At 39.9% G+C, this 18,951-nt stretch overlaps 2 protein-coding genes across 3 annotated transcripts in view; both read left to right on the top strand.

Annotated features, from left to right (window-relative positions):
* akr7a3 (aldo-keto reductase family 7, member A3 (aflatoxin aldehyde reductase)) overlaps positions 1–8,425 on the top strand; it is a 23,039-nt gene extending 14,614 nt beyond the window's left edge. The window contains exon 8 of the mRNA XM_079682270.1: positions 8,410–8,425. The gene's annotated coding sequence lies outside the window, so the exon portion shown is untranslated. The remainder of the gene's footprint in view (positions 1–8,409) is intronic.
* Positions 1–18,888, top strand: part of iffo2b (intermediate filament family orphan 2b) — a 26,180-nt gene extending 7,292 nt beyond the window's left edge. The window contains exons 2-8 of one of the 2 annotated variants that reach the window (XM_079682267.1): positions 9,816–9,876; positions 11,505–11,600; positions 13,048–13,218; positions 14,023–14,171; positions 14,673–14,871; positions 15,016–15,114; positions 15,715–18,888. In XM_079682267.1, coding sequence (XP_079538393.1) covers positions 9,816–9,876; positions 11,505–11,600; positions 13,048–13,218; positions 14,023–14,171; positions 14,673–14,871; positions 15,016–15,114; positions 15,715–15,948 — 1,009 coding nt within the window. In that variant the 3' untranslated portion in view covers positions 15,949–18,888. The remainder of the gene's footprint in view (positions 1–9,815; positions 9,877–11,504; positions 11,601–13,047; positions 13,219–14,022; positions 14,172–14,672; positions 14,872–15,015; positions 15,115–15,714) is intronic. The other variant, XM_079682268.1, reaches the window with a different exon arrangement.
* The last annotated feature ends 63 nt before the right edge of the window (positions 18,889–18,951 follow it).

Consider the following 18,951-nt stretch of genomic DNA (forward strand, 5'->3'; position numbering starts at 1 on the left):
ACAGAAATGTGTTTTTTCTTTAACTCTCTATTGATCTAATTGAAAGTAAAACTGTGTGATCTGCGTCATGTGACCATGATGGGAATGTGTGTCCACCTCTGCTCCGTTGTACCTTTTGTTCTCTCTGTGCTCTTGTCTGGAGCTGCTGTGCGGTGCAGCTGTGGTTGATTATTCATGGGTATCGATACATCTGAAAGCAGTGGCTCGTTGCCATATTTAAAAGTGCAGAAATGCACCTGTCTTCTGTAAGCAATGAATGCATAGAGAGTGCGCTGAAGGGCTGGCTGGTGGGTGTTTTCTTTTTTAAGAAAAGCACTGCTATGTCTTTTTTTGTGGCCTCAGGCAAAGCAGGAGATGACGTACGGTTATATAGGTCAAGTAAATCTAACTAAAGTCCATAATCATCAGAACTTATCCTATTCCTAACACATTATAATTGAACAAGTGTCTTAGCCTTTCTGTTGAGACCTGCTCCGTTTGAATAGCTGTTGCACCTAAAGGTCTAGATGTGCTGACACAGCATCCTGACTTAATAACAACTGTATTTCAAAAGCTTGTTATTCCAGGGGGAATGATGGGTTGCCAGGCACAACAAATACACATAACTGAGCAGTATATAATGTATATGTGCCAGATAGAAGGATCGTATGGGAGATTCTTGATAGGCTCTTAAATCTCCGGATTCTTGCATGCTTGACCTAGAGCAGCTGTGTCTCCTCGGAGCTTCTTGAAAGTCTTGATTTAGTGACAGATGAAGTGCTTTAACCTCCTGTGGCATTCATCCTGTGGTTTTCACTATAGTGCTTACAGAAGCAAAAACACATTTTAATGAACAATCTGTGTGTCATCAAAGTCGTTATGCCAACAGAGGATTGTAACACATAGCTGTTGCTCCCAACGTAATTGGCTTACTGGTTATTTATGTTTCCTGATATGGAGGGGGGAAGTCTGTTTGAAATGTTTGCATGTATCTGGATGTGAAATGGATGTGCATATATGGAGCTAAACATTTGCAGATTGAGCCTTTACAGTTCAATTATTGTTGATTTCCGGTCAACATTGGTTTCCCACAAACTGCTACTACAAAATCAAAATTCGTAGGTTCCGCTGGACAGGTTGGCTTTTTTTTTTTACTAATGCCTTCGCACCAGGGAAAGGCGTGGCCAAAGGCTTTCTGTTTTAGGGTTGTCTGTCCTTCCATCCCATTCTCGTGAACAGAAAACCTCAGGAACGACTTGATGACATGAATCTACACATTTGTAAACTTCTTTTTAGACAAATATGAAGAATTCACCTGCGAATTATGAGAATTTTACAAAAATGTAAATTCTAATAGGTTATTATGACATTTTGGACACACATTGATGTATACGAAAACTTTTCTTTACAATACATTTTAAGGTAGGGAACTTGTCATTCCCTCTCCTCTCAATTGTACCCCAGCATAATGCTCCAGTAAATTCATGAAATTATTTTCCTTAAGCCTCATCCTAACAGCTGACATTAAACTCAACATGAACAAAATAATCAACCGTCCACCTTAACCTTTATTTTGGGAAAACCAAAACCATTAAAAATGCACATTTGAGTGACTGGAATATGATAATCTTATGAGTCTGCTACAGTAGTTGATTAATAGACTGGTTCAAGAAGTAGAGTGGGTCAGATCTGCGAGGTTGGCTCCACCCCGTCCTTGAACACTGAACCCTGAAGGTCAGTGGCCTGCGTGGCAGCTCGCTGTGCTTTGTGGGTAAATGAGAGCCACATTGTAAGGCACATTGATAAAGGCACTATATGAATGTAGTCTATCTAACAACACTCAAAATGGAAAACAATTAAATCTCAACATGCGAGGGAACTGGATGTACTAAAGTAATTAAATAATAACTGTGGTTTAGAAACCACATTTCCTCACAGTACAGAGGCTACAGATTTAAAGTTACTCCCGGGGTTATTGCTTCAGGTGTGTTTACCCAGCGGTAAAAAGACAGGAGTGGTGATGTCTCACTGCTCTCGGATAATTTCACTGAACACACCCTGACCGGTGAGGACTTTTGCCAAAAGGGAACATCTTCGTCTTGTTTTCTTCTTCACTGTCACTCCCAGGGCAACTCCACCCGAACATGGCCTGGGCATGCAGACTGGTGGTTGTGCTCCGATTCTTGTGCACTTCCTATAGGAATCTCACAAATCTGTCATTTGTCAACCACAACATCTAACTCAAAGCCCCTCTGTGAAGTGCCTTTACAAGTTAAATGTCCTAACATTGTACTGTGTGTGTGTGTGAGTCAACAGCCAGGGATCAGAGCTGTTATGATCGACCTATAATTTGGATTGCAAAGACTGAAATAAATGGAAAATAACCGCAAGTTATCCGCACAAAAGGGTGCTTTGATGGATCAGGGGTGGGGTCATTTTGCGTTGAAGATTAATACCGAAGGAACAGCTGATTTTCCCCTCTGTATAATATAATAGTTGATCATTGATTATTGATTGATTTATATGATAATTGTTATTTTACTACAGTGTGAATGATTTGTATACGAGTCAAATATTATTTTTAAAATCTAACTTTCCCGTTGCTTGGCAGTCATTCTTAAGCTAGTAAGAGCGCTTGTTGTCATTCACTTTTTTTACTTTATGCCAGTTTTCCCAGCAGAGACATTAAGCTGTCAATCTTTATAAACATAATAAACCATTACGTTGTGGGCGGTTTCACCGTGGCAACACCTTTGCATGTTTCGACAAAGATCTTGTCACGATCTGTGTTGTGTTTTGTCTTGTCTTGGTCTGTCTTTGGTTTCCTGTTTTATTTTGAAAAGTGTTCACCCCCCGTCTTGCCTGTTGCTTTCTGTCTCTGTGTTCCCTCCGGCCTGATTACCCGATTGTGTTCACCTTGTGCCCCTGTGTTTTCTCCTCCCTCCTCACCTGTGTCTTGTTTGTGTGATTAGTCTTGTGTGCATTTAAGTTCCGGTTTTTCTGTCTGTCATTGTTAGATCCTTGTTGTTGTTGACTGTGTTCACGGGGGAGAGTTCTGTATGTTACGTTTAGCCTTAAAATAAAGGTATTATCTGTTAAACCTGAATTTGGGTCCTGCCTGCTTCGCTCAACCCTGACAGATCTACCATTAACAGTTTTGCCATTATCAACACTTACATAAGTTCATTTGAAGTCAATTACCCCAACATTCTTTCATTTAGCTTTTTGGTCACACCTTAAAGTAGCAATCTTACTGCAAAAATTACCACATAAACATCTTTCTTCTCTAAAGGTCTTGACATCCCTAAGACAGAAGGGAAGAAACAGACTTTAGGAGTATTGGGCTATATAACTAAACTTTGATTGATTTAGTAAAGCAATAAGATAAAGCATGTGCGCAGTGCAAACAAGTCAATCTCACACCCATATTGTTAGGGGGAAATCAGTTTGGCAATATTGTGGAGCTGGGTCACTAGGGAGGATTAGACAAGTTACAACAGGTGCTCAATTACCTGTCAGTCCGCTAAGAGAGGATCTGCCAATGTTGTACCAAACCCTTCAGAGAGATGCTTTGATCGGTTAACGTTAAACCGTTCATTATAATCACACCGTGTCCCAAATAACTGTCAGGAACATGATTTGTGTTCAGGTTATATATATATATATTTTGTTAATGTTGCTGTGTTGTGTTTTAGCTCGTCCATGTTGTTCAAGAGTTCATTCTGCCTGAACTTGCTTCTCAAAGTTCCTTCAATGTTGAAATGGTTCCATTGTGCCAGGATTTAGCGTAAATGTCATACATTAAGTCGTTTTAGTCTGCTAATGATGCATGCAGATCCCCTAAAACAAATGATGTTTGTAGAAGCTTCTTCCCTGTTTAAATGCAGTACAAACATATGGCTGTGGCAAGAACTTTAATTAAGGGGCCAATGTCTGGTTAAAGAACATTCATCAAACTAAAAGATGACATTTCCCAGGGTTTATAACCTGTCATCCTCAATGTTAATGTCTTTTTATCTAATCTGTTACAAAACATACATTACATCCCAGACTTTGACAGGGGCGTACCAAGTGATTTGTGCTGCTAGAAAAGGTGGCGGCTTGTCTAAATGTGATTCAATGCTGCACTTAGTAGGACTTGAAATAAAAAGTTGAGTAGAGAAAATAAAAAAGTACAAAACTACAAATTTGTATTGAAAAAAGAAAGCACACATTTTTATTTGCCAGCAAATCGGCATTCACAAGTTGAATGACCTGGAGGAATGTTCCCCTATTTCGCAAAGCCCAATTATTCATCTGTTTCCTGTTACCCTTCTGAAGGAACCATGCCATAAAGGGAAAATACTCAGTGAGAGATATCTCTACAACTTTGTAATCCTTTGGTTGAAGGCAAGCTGAGCAGACCGATAAAGAGAGATGGGATTGAATAATGATGAATTCAGGATGCTGTCTTCATATTTCATAGCAAAGCTGAACTGATTTGGTCATCATAGACATATTTCACAACACCAAGGTCTCAACCTGTCGTTTTTTTTGGGAGGATAGCCATCATCTGGTCAGGATTTGTGTTGGTTGAATTCTAACGACAATCCTATCAGCCTCAACTGTACTTTTATTTAATGCTAAATAGCAAATGATTGCTTGCTTACATACAAAACTAAAAAGGTAAATATTATACCAACTAACCAACAATATGTTGTTGTGATTTATGAAGCAGTTAGCATTTAGCTAGCATGACATAGTCTTGTTGCTGCCGTCAGACCTGCAGCATATGATTCTATTTAATCAAGTCGTCATTCAGAAGCAAGAGAGTTGGGAAGCAAAGAAGGTTTTTTACCTATAATATTTCATTGATCAATACCTACCTCTTTCAGGAGTAGAACGTGTTCTGTAAATATATTTAAAATGTTTTTGTACTCTATGAAGTTACCACACATATTTAAACTTCTCCTCTTGGAAACAGGATATAAACGAATTCAATACATTACAACAAAAATCTGTCTATTAGCTATTAGCATAATTTACTCCCTCCCTAAGCGGCACTGTTAATGGTAGCTTGGGAAAATGTCTGCGGTCACTTAGCAACATGACCATACCTCATCCCCGGCCTGCTGGTGTCTGTGTCGTGTCTGGGATGGGATGGCTATATTTAAGTCTCCCCATGCCTGTGAAACATAAAGCAGAGGAACCGTCCGTCAGTGAGGTCGAAATCTCTGTGCACAGTTTACATGATTAAGTAAGACAAAAACTCATCTGCATGCACTTCCGATCACACGGTTTCCATGGTCACAAGATGGCTTGAGAAGATGGGGAGATAGAGGATATATGTGTGTTATGGATATGGCTTGAGGTTATGGAAGGAGGTGGAGCAGGACAATGAAATGAGCTTTGACCTTGGTGGGTTGTCTCGTCAGCAGAGACCCTCAATGTGATCCATTTCACATCGCTGCATCATTAGCACGCCACACTGTGTCTCTATGGAGTCATTGGGGGGGGGGGAAATCGATGACCTACTACACACATATCTCCCCCTTTTATATCTCTGAGGAAAACCTTACATTGCTTACTCTTTCAGATCTCTGTGCCGCAGACGCTACTTCCCATCACGCTCCTCCTATCCGCCCAAAATTGTTGGAAGAATCTGCTCTGAGAGTAAATCATGGGTTGGCTTGTGCGGTGTATAATTGCACACAGGGTGGGGAATGCTGGAGTCATGGAGAAGGAATTTTATAGGCACCTATGGGATCCATGGGAGGAATTGAATCACTCTGGACTCTCACATATGATTTGTCAAAGCTGTCAGAGGCTTCATTTCATACGAGCAGCTGAATGGATGTTTGTCCTGCATGTAGCCAGATATATTGATCCTTCAATCTGTTATCATATAACACTTCCTGTTTTACTATTGCCTGCCCTCATGAGAATGAATTGTAATGGCCCTATTAAAATCTCATTAAAGTGTTTAGACGTTTTCTATTTTATGGGGCCTTGCTTTAGAAAATGCACATGACCGTTTGTGTCACAAAAAATAACAATTAATAAGGGCTCTACTGACAGAGCTTTGTAATTTGAATTATATTATTATTAGACTTTAACTGATCAGAATTTGTTTACAGTATTACATTAGTACACTAACCTCTGATGTTGGCCAAACATTACAATCCTATATCACCTAATAAACCCTAAGGCTTATACACAGTTTAATCTATAAATAACAAATACATTACCTGTTATTTAATTTTGAGGTATTTATGAGTGTATGTAGGAATTTATTTTTGATGTTTGTCAGGAATATGGCCAAGCAACAGTTTCATTTATGTACACAGCTGCCAGTTAAAAAGGTACACCTAGCATAAACTAATGCAGTAGAGATATGTTGATTGAAATACTGATTATTTTGGATGCTGTAGATGCTGTTGTAGGTGTATAGCCTATAGGTGCAGTTACTTGTTATCACATGATAACAATAAACATTTAGATAGCATAAAGTTGTTAAAATCAAATAGTTTGAGGAGGCAACATCTTGAGGGGGACATTTTATAAATTAGAAGTAGTGTATTAAGGTCTCTTAACATTTAAAGATGAATCGGCTCTAATGCATAGGATCAGTTTTGGAGCTTGTAATGTATGGTTACTGAGAAATTCAACACAGCAAGTAACACGCTTTAGTATCACAGAGTTTAAACAGGGTGTTGTCCTACTCACTTTTTTATTTGCAATGAGCAACAGAGGCTTTGTGGGTTGATATGCAACCACACCTCAACGTTTTCCCTGAGCTCCTTTGGAATTTACCGCCTATTGCATTCGAACATCAGATAAAAATGTGATCATCAAAAAAAGAAGCAATCATTAAAAAGCAACCTTGAGATATCATGTTTTACGATTTTATATCTGGAGGCTATAAATCAACCATTTATATTAAACAATTATGGAAGCCATGGAAATATCACTGTGAGCCCTGTAATTAAAAAGTATCAAGCACAGGAACATCAGTACAAAAGATTTGGATGCGTCCTCCGGCACAGCAATGGGAAACCATTGAGGCAGCCTGCGTGCAAACTCCCAGACATACCACACAAGGCAGGGAGTGTTCGTTGGCAGGTGCTGCAGGAATGCTATTGTCCAATAGACAAAAAACGTATGAGAAAATGTCAGTTTGGTGTAAGATACTGTATTTATCTGTTGCATTTCTTTAACCTCCTAATTCACCATGTTTCATTAATCAAATAATATGTCGTTTTTTTGCTTCCATCCATTATTTCTTCAATTCTGCTTAAGCGCTACTGCAGTTAATTATGCGTCTCTGAAGAAAACTATTCCCTTATTAGATTGAGTAGGAGGAAAAATTACCCAACCCACAACCCAAAGTTAAAATAGAGATGATTTGTTTTGTGCAGGACTTTTAATTATCCCAATGTTAATTAGATAGTATATTTATGTTGATTCAATTTTGGATCTGCTTACTATCTGTTTAAGGATATTTCTGCTTCCCCCAAAAGGAAAGGAAACCACTGACTTTTCCATTCAGTGTGCTTTGCAGAATGAATTAACACATCTATCTGTAAGACCGCACAGTTATTTTTTGATTTATAAGAGCAAGATTACAGAGGATGTGTCTGGCGGTAAACAGATGTCTATGAGTTGACACAGGCTCCAACCCTCCTGCTGTCTTTGTCCTTGTAAGGAGACGCCGCGTGTGATCGTTTGACTGAGTCACGCCAAAGGTACAGGAGAACCAGAACCACAGCTATGTCACAGGCCAGAATACTTTTGCCATCTTTGTTTGGATAAGCTATTTTAATATGGATGCTCGAGAACAGTCGGTTGTTTTCCATTAGACTTTTATGGTTTGCTGAATTGTAGCTGCTCTAATAGCAGTGGCTGCTTACTTCTGTCAATGACTCTATTACCTTTGATAGATTATATAAGTGGCTTTGACATATTGTTGACGAAGGGAGGCTTACCCTCTATCAGTAGGTCAATTTAATCATCTTGTCCAGTTATCACCCACGGCATTGAAGACAAGGGTGGTGGTTTCAGCAGGAAGTGACAACACAAGTGATGCAGATGCTTTCACAAATGGATTCCTGTCTGCAGAGGATGTGATGCAGTCATGAACTCCAATGACCTTAGCCAGAGTCCTGCGGCAGACAGGCAGAGTGTTGTGGACACAGTGAAGCAGCTCTGCCAGCATTTTTAGAACAAGGCTTCAATCCCAGTGCGAGCTGGCCCGCCCTGCCAAGGAATACTTCTCCCTAATTAGACAGTATATATTCAGTGTGTCCTGAAAGGAAACAAGGCTGCATTTTGTTGAGAAAGTGAATCTCTAGTGACGCATGTTGTTGTTTGTGTCGCTCCATGGTAAAGGCTATGTGATGTCCCAGAATGCAGTAGTGGTCATCAGATGTCACCTTTCCCTTTTACACTTATAGACACAAATCTTCCCACCGGTCTCACACACAGAAACCCCCTCTCATGTTATCCTCTGTCCTCATCATGTGTCCCACAGTGGCTCATCCTCACATGGGTGGTTGACACTGTGCGACTACTTCATTTTACTGAATGAATTCCTCCTCCATTCTGAATCTTAAACTCTCTTTTGGGAAGCGCCTGTGACTCAGCATGCCTGATGCCTCATATCCAAGGGAACAAGAAGACTATGTATTAGGAGCGTGCTGAACTTAACGATGCAGCGTTCCCTTGACTTGTGTACAGTACGTACTGAAAGGCAATTATAGACGCTCCTAATTCTGGTTTTACATAGCTGCCATGGTGCAGATGAGTGATATGGCCTGTCAGGAAAGGGAAAGAAAATGGTATGCTAATTATAGCTCGCAGCACATGGGTCGGGGGTTCTGGCACCTCATTTTTGCCGTGCTAGCAGTGTGGCTTTCACAGTTGGTCCGCCACTTTGATCCAGACTAAAATATCTCTGTTGGAATGACATGTTCCTGATGAAATGTAATCCTTTTTGTTACTCCTTGACATTCATGCCTAAGACGCTAAATTAAAGTGGACCTATCATGCTATATATTCCCCTTTAAGACGGCATACATAGTTAACATCGGCGTCATAGCATTGTCATTGTGGCATTAGCTTTTAGCTCAAAGTCTTGCTGTACAGCCTCGCAGAGTTGCTTGCACGACTAGACCAACTTGGGACTTTTTATATTTAAAATGAATGAATCCAATAATATGAGCTGCTCTTTTGAGGGTGATTTATCTGCCTAAATGGCAATTACAGTATAATGTAATGAGAGATTCACTCTACCTTATCGTCTAGTAAATATTGTAATTGGTAATGGTTTAGCTTTAGCACAATGGTAGGTAGTGTTAGCGCGTTAAGCTCTATTTGTGTAGGTTTTATCTTTGTCAATAGAATGACGAAAGATTTACATTTCCTTTCAATTGTCATCACTGAGATCTTGTAACTCACTCCTGAGACTTAAAAAGGAGAGAAACAGCTAGTCTGAAGGAATTCAGTCTGCAGCAGATATACAGATATACTCCACCCTGTTGGTTTTGCTAAAGCTCAAATGTCCTTCTGTAGTCACTCAAAGGTTAAAAAACAATGTCTGTGTTTGGAGAAGGAGGGATCTACTGTACACTCTATAGTTTTTGTTTGAGTCAGTGGGGTTTTTAAGATGACTGTACAAAAGAGGAAATAGACAAAAGATTGTAAATGGGGGGGAAGTGGGCGTGAACCCACACTGTCAAGGGCATTTTGTAATCAGAGCTGGAAGTATTATCCCCACAAAGGTACCATGAACCAGTGTGTTGGCCCTCAGGGGATCAGGCCCAGCAGTAACTGACCCACCCCTGTGCTCTGTGTTGCAGATGGGAGGAGGAGCTGTCCAGACGAGAGCAGCTGGAGTCCACCGTGGAAAACATGCAGCAGGTTGGGAAACACCACAATGAAATATGTTCCACTAACACGCACAAGCTATTTTAGGCCTTGTCAAGAACCATTTAACAAATGCCACAGGGAGCACCAATACAATCACAGGAACAAAGCATGTATAGACATACATTTTTCAAAAATGCTACTACAACCCATGCATTTACATTTATATATAGCTCAGTGCTGGTGTTTTGTTCTGTGTGGGATCATCCAAACTGGACTAGAAGCAGGAGCATGTGTTAATTTAGGAAAACCATATTATAAAACCCATCAGAAAGAGTCTGTTGGCCTCAAAATGCTTTTAAACATCAAATCTCACCAGCAGTCAACAATTATGTTTCTGTTTATAGCCGGCAGAGGAAATAGATGTAGAGGCTAAATCAATTTAAAGTGTCCCACCTTCAGGCTACATCACAAAACACACGCCATCCCATCTGCTGTGAGTACCTCATGTGGTCGGCATCCTTCCCGTTCTTATCTTTTTGAACTAATCGATCAGTGTCTGACAGCATGTGTGTTGTCTTGGATTCTGGGTCAGCAGAACCTCATATAGAGAGGTGGAGTGCAATTCCCCGGTGGCATTTACTTTTTAGAGCACACAGACGGATGCCACTGTGTAGGCAATAGCTGGAAATCTGTTCTGAGATAGTCAATTCAGTGCAAACAGCCATTTATTGTTCAGGGCTCAGAGCCAAAGGGCTGTTACCATGTGTTGGCATAATGCAGAGCAAGTGGCACTCCTAGGGACATAATACAGTCAATAGGGTTAGCCCTCCTTTTTGTTAACGGCTTTGAAACTAAATAGAATTTTAAGGATTGGTTTGTTTTTTCAGGCGTCCAGAGTCAGAGGTCTTGATAATGACTTCAATGGCAATATTTTAGGCCCTCCATAGTGAGGCTGGACCATAAAAGTGATATTTTTCAAACATCCTTAGTACCGTTTGAGTGTTAAGAGTTAAAGAAATTGTGAATGTAGTTTAGATGAGAATGGGTTAGATGTTTTGTAAAGCCACATTTTAAGTTGAACCTCAAATAAAAAGCTAGTTATCTTGGTTACCACGTTTTTCGCCCTCTTGCTAAGAGATATATGTGAAGACCGATTTCATTTGTCTGTACGATAAATATAAAGGTACATGTAGGCCTACATCTGGTTAGCTTAGCTTAGCTGCCATTGTTGCAGGCGAACTAAAATGGCTGCAACAGACAACATTTACCCTGTATTGGGAAGCAACTACCTGCATGTAAGTATTCCAGATGGTTTCTCTAGATAACTTCTGCACCAGTTTCAAAACAAATTGACTATCTGTTTATTATTTCAGTAGCAGCTTACATTTGCATCATCTCAGATATGTAAATGTGGAAAGGAAAGGAAAGGAAACTATGACCTCTAAGCAATGATCATAAAAAGATCAAACAGTAACCAATATGGAAATGTTTAACCTGATAAAAGCTGTATTTGATTAGAAGAGCATTACTATCTGAATGCAAGACTTTGAGCTACCCAAATATGTGTCACAGTATAAAGGGTTAGGGTTTGGGTTATTTTACAAGTTTAACGGGGTAAAGCCCACTCCACTAACCTTAATACTGTCTTTTTTAACTCTGACACTGTCACATCCTTCTAGAGTGCCCAGGAGTCCACCGAGGTGCAGGATGAGCTGAGTGAAAAGGTGGACAGACTGAAGGCTGAACTCGTGGTCTTCAAGAGTCTGATGACGGATGTAAGTATTAGTTCAGTGCTATGGAAACTATCTATTTGCCTTCACAGCATAGACACAGTGCTGTGTTAACCCCCATACTTTATATGCAATCATGTAAACCATTCAATCAGCAGTGTTTAAAGAACATCAAATTGTTTCCCAGCACATTCCTAAGCGTCATTCTGATAAAGGCTGCAATTCATACAGGTTCAAACAATAACACAAAACACACACCCTTCCTTCTTTCCTTCCTTCCTTATTTGGTAAGAATATATACTGCTAGCAAGCTTCCAAGACAAGCATTCATTGAAAACAGCTCAAATAGCAGCTGTAGATCAAGAGCACTTCCTGTTCTGTACGGCCGGGTATTGTTCTGTGGAAGGTCTGCTCGAGTGTGATATACAGTTATAATATACTGCGCTGGGTCCAGTCACAAACAGTGCTTGCTCAGGGATAAATAAAGTTAGATGTTGTTGTTTTTCTTCTTTGTAAAAAGTTTTGTTGATTATCTTGCTTCTGTACATTGTAGATCTTTCATATTATTTTCTGTCTTTAACTTCATCCCCTATGTGTGAATCCAGAGACGGGTAAGTGACTTAGAAGAGATCTCTTAGACATCTCATATCTTGTGCTCTAGATGTTGTAAACCTCTTGTCATTGCTCCTTTTGTTAAAACTTCCATTCTAGCATGAAGAACAGTATATGTGACAATTTGCATGATCCGAAATTGATAAAACTATTTGGATCGAGTCTTCAGTTTGAGTATTTTTTCAAGCAAATATGTAGTAAATTTACCATCTTCGCGTTAACGACAATATCATTTATTCTTTTGGATATCCTGATCGACTTTCTTTATCACTTCCTGACATTTTAAAGACCAAAAAAGAGTTTAATTGAGAAAATAGGACAAATCAATAGAGTAGTATGTGTGAGTTGCAGTCCTATTGCATATTGAATAATGCAAACCAGTGTAGTGTAAGTAAGTATCTTCTTCAACCTTAAGTTTTTTTTGTTCCTGGGCAAAATGAGTAGCAGTAACAGTCAAAACAGATAACACAAACTTCTCAAAACGAGAGTTAAACGAAAAGGCCATTATTATGTTATGAATAAAAAAGCTAATTTGAATTATATTACAAAGATGCATTGTAAACATAAACGCAAAATTAACTCTTAAAAAAGGGTTTAAAAAACGTAAACATGATATTAAAGGTAAACATTAAGATACTAAATACTGTATATGACATTAATTCATTGGCTTTCAAATACTTTTTTAAAACTGCAAAAAAAAAACTCAAATGGAGATTATTTTACAAACACTCAATTTGTTGGTGACCAGTACGATCAACTGAAGGCGGTCAATATGAGTAAATCAGTACGGCAGTAAATCCACTTTACGCCCTGTACGTGTGCATGTGGTGAGAAGGTGTCTGACACATGGCATTTAACACATCTGTCCTAACTCACGCAGCAAATGTCTGACCTGGACACCAAGATCCACGAGAAAGCCCGGCGAGTAGACATGGACATCTGCAGGAGGATCGACATCACGGCCAAACTGTGCGATGTGGCCCAGCAACGCAACTCAGAGGACATGTCGACGATGTTCAACGTCAGTCCGGCCCGGTCGCTGCCGGAGAGGGTGGGTATACATCTGCTGTTTCACTGTTTGACAGTTATCTCAGGAGAAATATGAATTATCTTGTGAAGACAACAGTCAGCACTCTGTTAATGAAACCAGAGCTGCCAGGGGCTGAATCTGTATAGTGTGTCGTTTTTTCCCCCCCGGCTGGTAATAAACTCAGTGACCCAAAAATCGCAAACACGCACACAAACATACACAATAGTTATATTAGTTACTGTTACATATATGCATGCACATACACACAGTGAAATGTGGATAATCTTTGCTGCACACAAGGTTATCTACGCGGACAGGGCTAGCTAGAGCCTGAGTATACTGTAAATTCACCGTGAATCAAGCTGGTGGGCTTCTCTTAATTTAAACGTTATACAGGTATATTCCTATTTTCAGTCAGGCTTCTCATATCTACAGAGTTTATTAAGGATTACACACAAGAAGTGTCTCATCTGTAGAATGCTTAATTAAAAAAAGGCAGAAAGTAGAACTCCTTCTTGCCCACCATTCAGAAATATACTTAATTGAGTGCTGATGAATTAGTGGTTAGATTCTTTATTAAATTAGAACTTAAGTCAATTAAAGAAAATCTTTACTCTGCTTTCTTATCACGCCGCCTTTAGGTGCACAACAGACTAAAGCAGATCCTGAAATGAGCTGAATCGAGAATCAATTCTGAATTGAATCATGACTCCAAGATTTTAAAATGGAAATTCCGAAAGACTCACACCTCTACCGATGATGATTAGGCATCAGTAGTTTACATCAGCAGGCACATTTTTTTGATAAAATATTTGTGTGTCTCAGGGTGCCGGGGCCAGCTGCAGGAAGAAGGAACTTAAAGCCACGTCTGACGAGGAGATGTCAGAGATGGATGCAGAGCCGAGCCCTTCAGAGGAGGACGGCCCCGGGTCGCTCAACATCACGGACGAAATGAAACGCATGCTCAACCAGCTGTGAGCAACACACTCAGACACACATACATGCAGCAACAATGCACACAGACCCAGAAACCCCATGCTCTCCGCTCTAAAGAACCTTAGCTGCATCAACACCACACCAGCAAAGATAATGTTTTGATGAAGCACTGTGAACTCCTTCATCTCCCTCTAGTGCATGTATAGAGTATCACAGAGTACACTATGCAGATATGGCTGAAACCAGCAGATACAAATATTATGAATATTCATTTGCTTTGTTAAAGTCATATTAGTTTTGTTTGGATGCTCCCTAATGGTTTACACTATGACAAACATTGGCCATTTTGACCTCTAAATATTTTCAAAAAGAAAGTGACTGCTCTGTGTTTCCGTAAACTCTTCCTTCCATGTCTTTGTCTTCTTAGTAAGCGCATCCTCCTCTTTGCTTGTGTCCTCTGCTGAATCTGTGGGCCGTTATACTTTGTCTTTCCTCTCTTCCTCCTGTTCTTTCCGTTCTCTGTCTTTGTCCCTATGCAGACATTCAGATAACTCCTTTGTTGCCAGGCGCGAGACGTTTGATATAGACGACGACTGCGACAGTCTGACGTGGGAGGAAAACGAGGAGACCCTGTTGCTGTGGGAGGACTTCACAAACTACAACGTGCCGAGCGCCTTTACTCCAACACCCGGCACAACCGCCAGCTGCTCCAATGGAAACGGTGAAGTGGCTGAGCCAGTAAGTCCTGTCTGCATTCATGGACCTTTTGCACAGTACATGTTTTTTTAAACTAATGCAGGGCGGTGTGTAGATCATTGCTATGGTGCTGTGTCAGACATTTACTCATGCATGATGTATGGACTTCTGTCTTTGCTCTCCAAGGACTCCCAGGATGGAAGTCTTGGCAGCCTGATCGATCAAACAGAGTCCCTCTTTAAGACCAGAGAGGAGCAGTACCAGGAGACCATCGGCGAAATTGAGGTAATGTGTGTGCGTGTGTTGAAAGAAAAAAAAGGCCTTGTGGGCACAAAGCCTGAATAAGACGTATTAAAAAAACGTAAACAATTAGTGATTGTTGGACATTATTTTCCCACATTGCCATGTAAAGAAACATGGAAAACATTTAAATGTTTTTTAAAGTTGACTTGGTAGTTAAAAAAAAGGTTGATTGACAACTGATGTGTTGCACATGTATATGTAATCTTCCTGTTAATAAACTGACTGCTAAACATTTATATATATATATATATATATGTATATGTATATATATTCATTATGTGGAATATAGATAAATATGTAGGGTTAAGGTCATTACATTCAGTTATGTCTATGTTCAAATTGTATGGCATGTGTATAGTGAGCATAGCCTTTTTTTCTATCTTTGGGGTGGTGTTTTTTTATTTTATAAATCCGTAAACAAATGCATTCCTTGAACGTCATTACGTACTCCCAACAACACTGTGTGGAAACCAGGGGTAAAGCCACGAAAGGCATTGATTCAGTCTATCCTCCTCCCAAACACCAGTATTTTCTACCCCCTCTTACATGCTAACTCTTTTTAAACCTTTCCCCTTACTTTAGTTTGAATTGGCCACAGCCAAGAATGACATGAACCGACATTTGCACGAGTACATGGACATGTGCAGCATGAAGAGAGGCCTGGATGTGCAGATGGAGAGCTGTCGGCGGATGATTAAAGGCGGCAGGAACTCTCCCTCCGTCAGCTCTGTGGCCAGCAGCGACTCAGGGAACACAGACGAGATCCAGGATGAGATCTTGGACAAGGACGCAGAGCCTGAAGTCCCCGTTAGTTGATGCACGGTAGGGCGTTGTCCCGTCTCTTCCTGAACGCCACTCATCGTCACAGGGGTCAAATGTGTATAGAGCTAAACCCTGCTAGAGGTGGAGCAGCCTACATCTGGGCCTGTTGGACCTTTTGAAGTTCTGATGGTGGTGCTTACTGACGCAGACTCAGAACTGGTGCTTTTATACTATATCTGTTGTTTAGGAAGTGGTGGGGGGGGGGGGGGGGAGGGGGTTGTCTTTGCTTCACATAAAGAAAGGGTGCAAATAAAGTCCGAGCTGTGCTCTCTTCCTCACTGCTGCCTCGCTGGATCCTTGTCCAGAGCTTCACTTCATTTAAGGGGAGAGAAAAACAATTCTCTAAGATTTTAAACTGGCTGAGAAGTATTTTGTACAAGTTCTTACCCTATTAATGTCCTTTTATTATAAAGGAAATGAAAATAGTACATATTGTGCTCCTCCACATAGCATTCACAAAAAAGAAATATCCATCTTTAGATTTATTTGTTATGTTTTATTTATATATTTTGCTTGCAATCCAGATTAAACTGTTTGGGGTTTAAGTGTCTTCTGCCAAGGAGACAGAGCAAGGAGTGGAGAGAATGGTGTGGGAGTGCTGTCGGTTTCTGAGGGAACTCTGCAGAGCTGCCAAAGTCGACAGAGGAAAGGAGCACAGTCCTTTGAAGCTTTAGAGCACTACTGAAGTTCTATGCAATTTAGCCGGCCTTATTTTTGGACTGGCTTGTACCGTTCCTCTCCACTACGATTCGCCTTTCAAAGCAAAGCAGGGGTTTTCTATGTATTACTTTGAGATTTATTTGTTTTTTTTGTGCGTGTGTTTGAGCGTGAAGTTACCTTAGTATGGGACTTTGTTTTTCATGGATATCAAAAGTTAAAACTGGAACAGTGCCCCCTCAACAAGGGACAATTCATCTTTTTGTTTTTTTTAAAGGACTGTAATTATCAACGTCTGCCAGATGTCCTTACTTCTGAAACGCGCAGGTCACTGTCTTGATTCTGATGTACTCTGATCAACGTGTATTGTGCATCACATAATGTTATTTTAAACGGCTAAAGTCCAATATATTTTATAAAGTAAATCTAATGTGAGTTATCAAAGCCAAACAATGCCCTCAAACGTCATAAGAAAAACCAAAGGATACATCATCTCCTAACATCTTCTTTTTTTTTTATTTAGATGAACCTGTTGTGTATGTGTGTTTTGATTATGAGCTGTCTTCTGCTGTCCTGCAGGGGACTCTGTTCCAGACGGGTTGTACATCCTGCTTTGGCTCTCCTGAATTGGGGCTAAAAGTGTCAAGACTGTACATAACAAGCTGCAGGCATGTGATCTTATACCCCAGAGGCCTTTTTATTCATCACAAACACTTTGCAACAGAGCGAGAAGTCTCACGATTTCTCTTCTCAATGCTCCCACAGGATAAGCGTAGCAAGCGATCGAAGCATGGGGACATAAGTGATCTTTTTATCACCTCTTTGTATTATAATGTACGGTTTGCTGGATCAAAGAATAAGTGCTACTTCTATACTGAAGTTTTACAGATCAGAATGTTAAAACGCAGGCCTTTTGTTGTTTCAGCATGTTTGTGTGGAGAAAGGGAGCTATGAGTCTTTTTTTTTTTTTAAACTTTCTTTTTTTAACGTAATAGCTGCAATGCAGACTTTGCGTCAAGCCTAATCAATAATAATTATATTTGTAACATATAATGTATTTGTCACTGTTTTTCCTAATTATTCTGTTAACCAAAAAGTGTGTTATTGTCACCATACTCTGCTTTTATTGATTTTGAAACATTATTAAACAGACGATTCTGTCAATTATTGACCATATCAGATCACCCATAATAAAAACTAACTACATAAGACAAGAGTGAGGAAGTGTCTCACTCATGGAGATCCTTCATATCCTCTTATGAGTTGATGTAAAACCAGCCTGATAAATAACAAAGAGCCATTCTGTTATCACTACTGTTCTTTTTATCAACATCAAAGGCATGTGTATTGATTCAATGTCTGTGTCTTCCATAAACAGCAACACAGTTCGCTCTTCCTCGTTCAAATTGGAGCTCACACCACCATCACACTAACCAGCCAACCAAAGCAAAGTGTACAGTGAAAGGACAGAGACATATATCAAGCTATAAATCCTACTAACTCTCAGTGTTTGTCCATGCATACCACCACACGTGTGTTTTCAAACTTCTTGCAACAAGTCTTGCATTAAGTGCGTCGTCTCCATTTACTTCTCTCAGATCAGGTCACATTCAAACGACATGCAGTCGGCATAATTGTAGCAACCCTCCTTAATGAATGTAGCTTGATTGGAGGCATCTTCTAAAGACCTCACATGTAAAAGCTGAGCAAAAACCATGTAGCTGTTTAAATCCAGGGATATATGGTGTGCTGTGATTTGGAGACCTCGGTATGGGTTGCTTTACTAAATGGGTTCTTACCCGACCGACTTACAGTGTGCGGCCTAGATGTATGTGACTTAGGTCAGAGTGAATGTTTCATATTAAAAATGTTTTTTAATGCAATTGGTTTTTATCAGCGTGCGCTCGGAATACACGGTTGTGTTAACGGTTGTTTCAACTAACAGTTGTATATGTTCATGGCATACCTGTTTGCTGTTATAAGTCATTTTTTTTCTGAGGTCTTTTATTTCATGAACAGGAGATTCAAGGTGCAGCAATACTTGTGGCCATATTAGGGTACATCTGTATGGATTCTGGTCTTTGTGTTTCATTTGCATTACAGGAAGCATCCTGTTTGGTCTGCTTTAATTTAATAGTTTTATTTCTCATTATTTTTGTTTAAACTATTCATTAAATGTTTTCATGTGGGTTTGGGGCAGATTGTTTCAAAATTATGAATGTACTCAATTGTTTTTTGGGGGGAAATGAAATAAAATTGTGGTTTGGAAAAGAAAAATCAAGGCTGTGTTTTTTTCTTCATTCTTTTCACTCATTCAAAAAAGATTAAAGAGGTTTCCAT

The sequence above is a fragment of the Notothenia rossii genome (assembly GCF_949606895.1).
Source record: "Notothenia rossii genome assembly, chromosome: 5".
Lineage (NCBI taxonomy): Eukaryota > Metazoa > Chordata > Actinopteri > Perciformes > Nototheniidae > Notothenia > Notothenia rossii.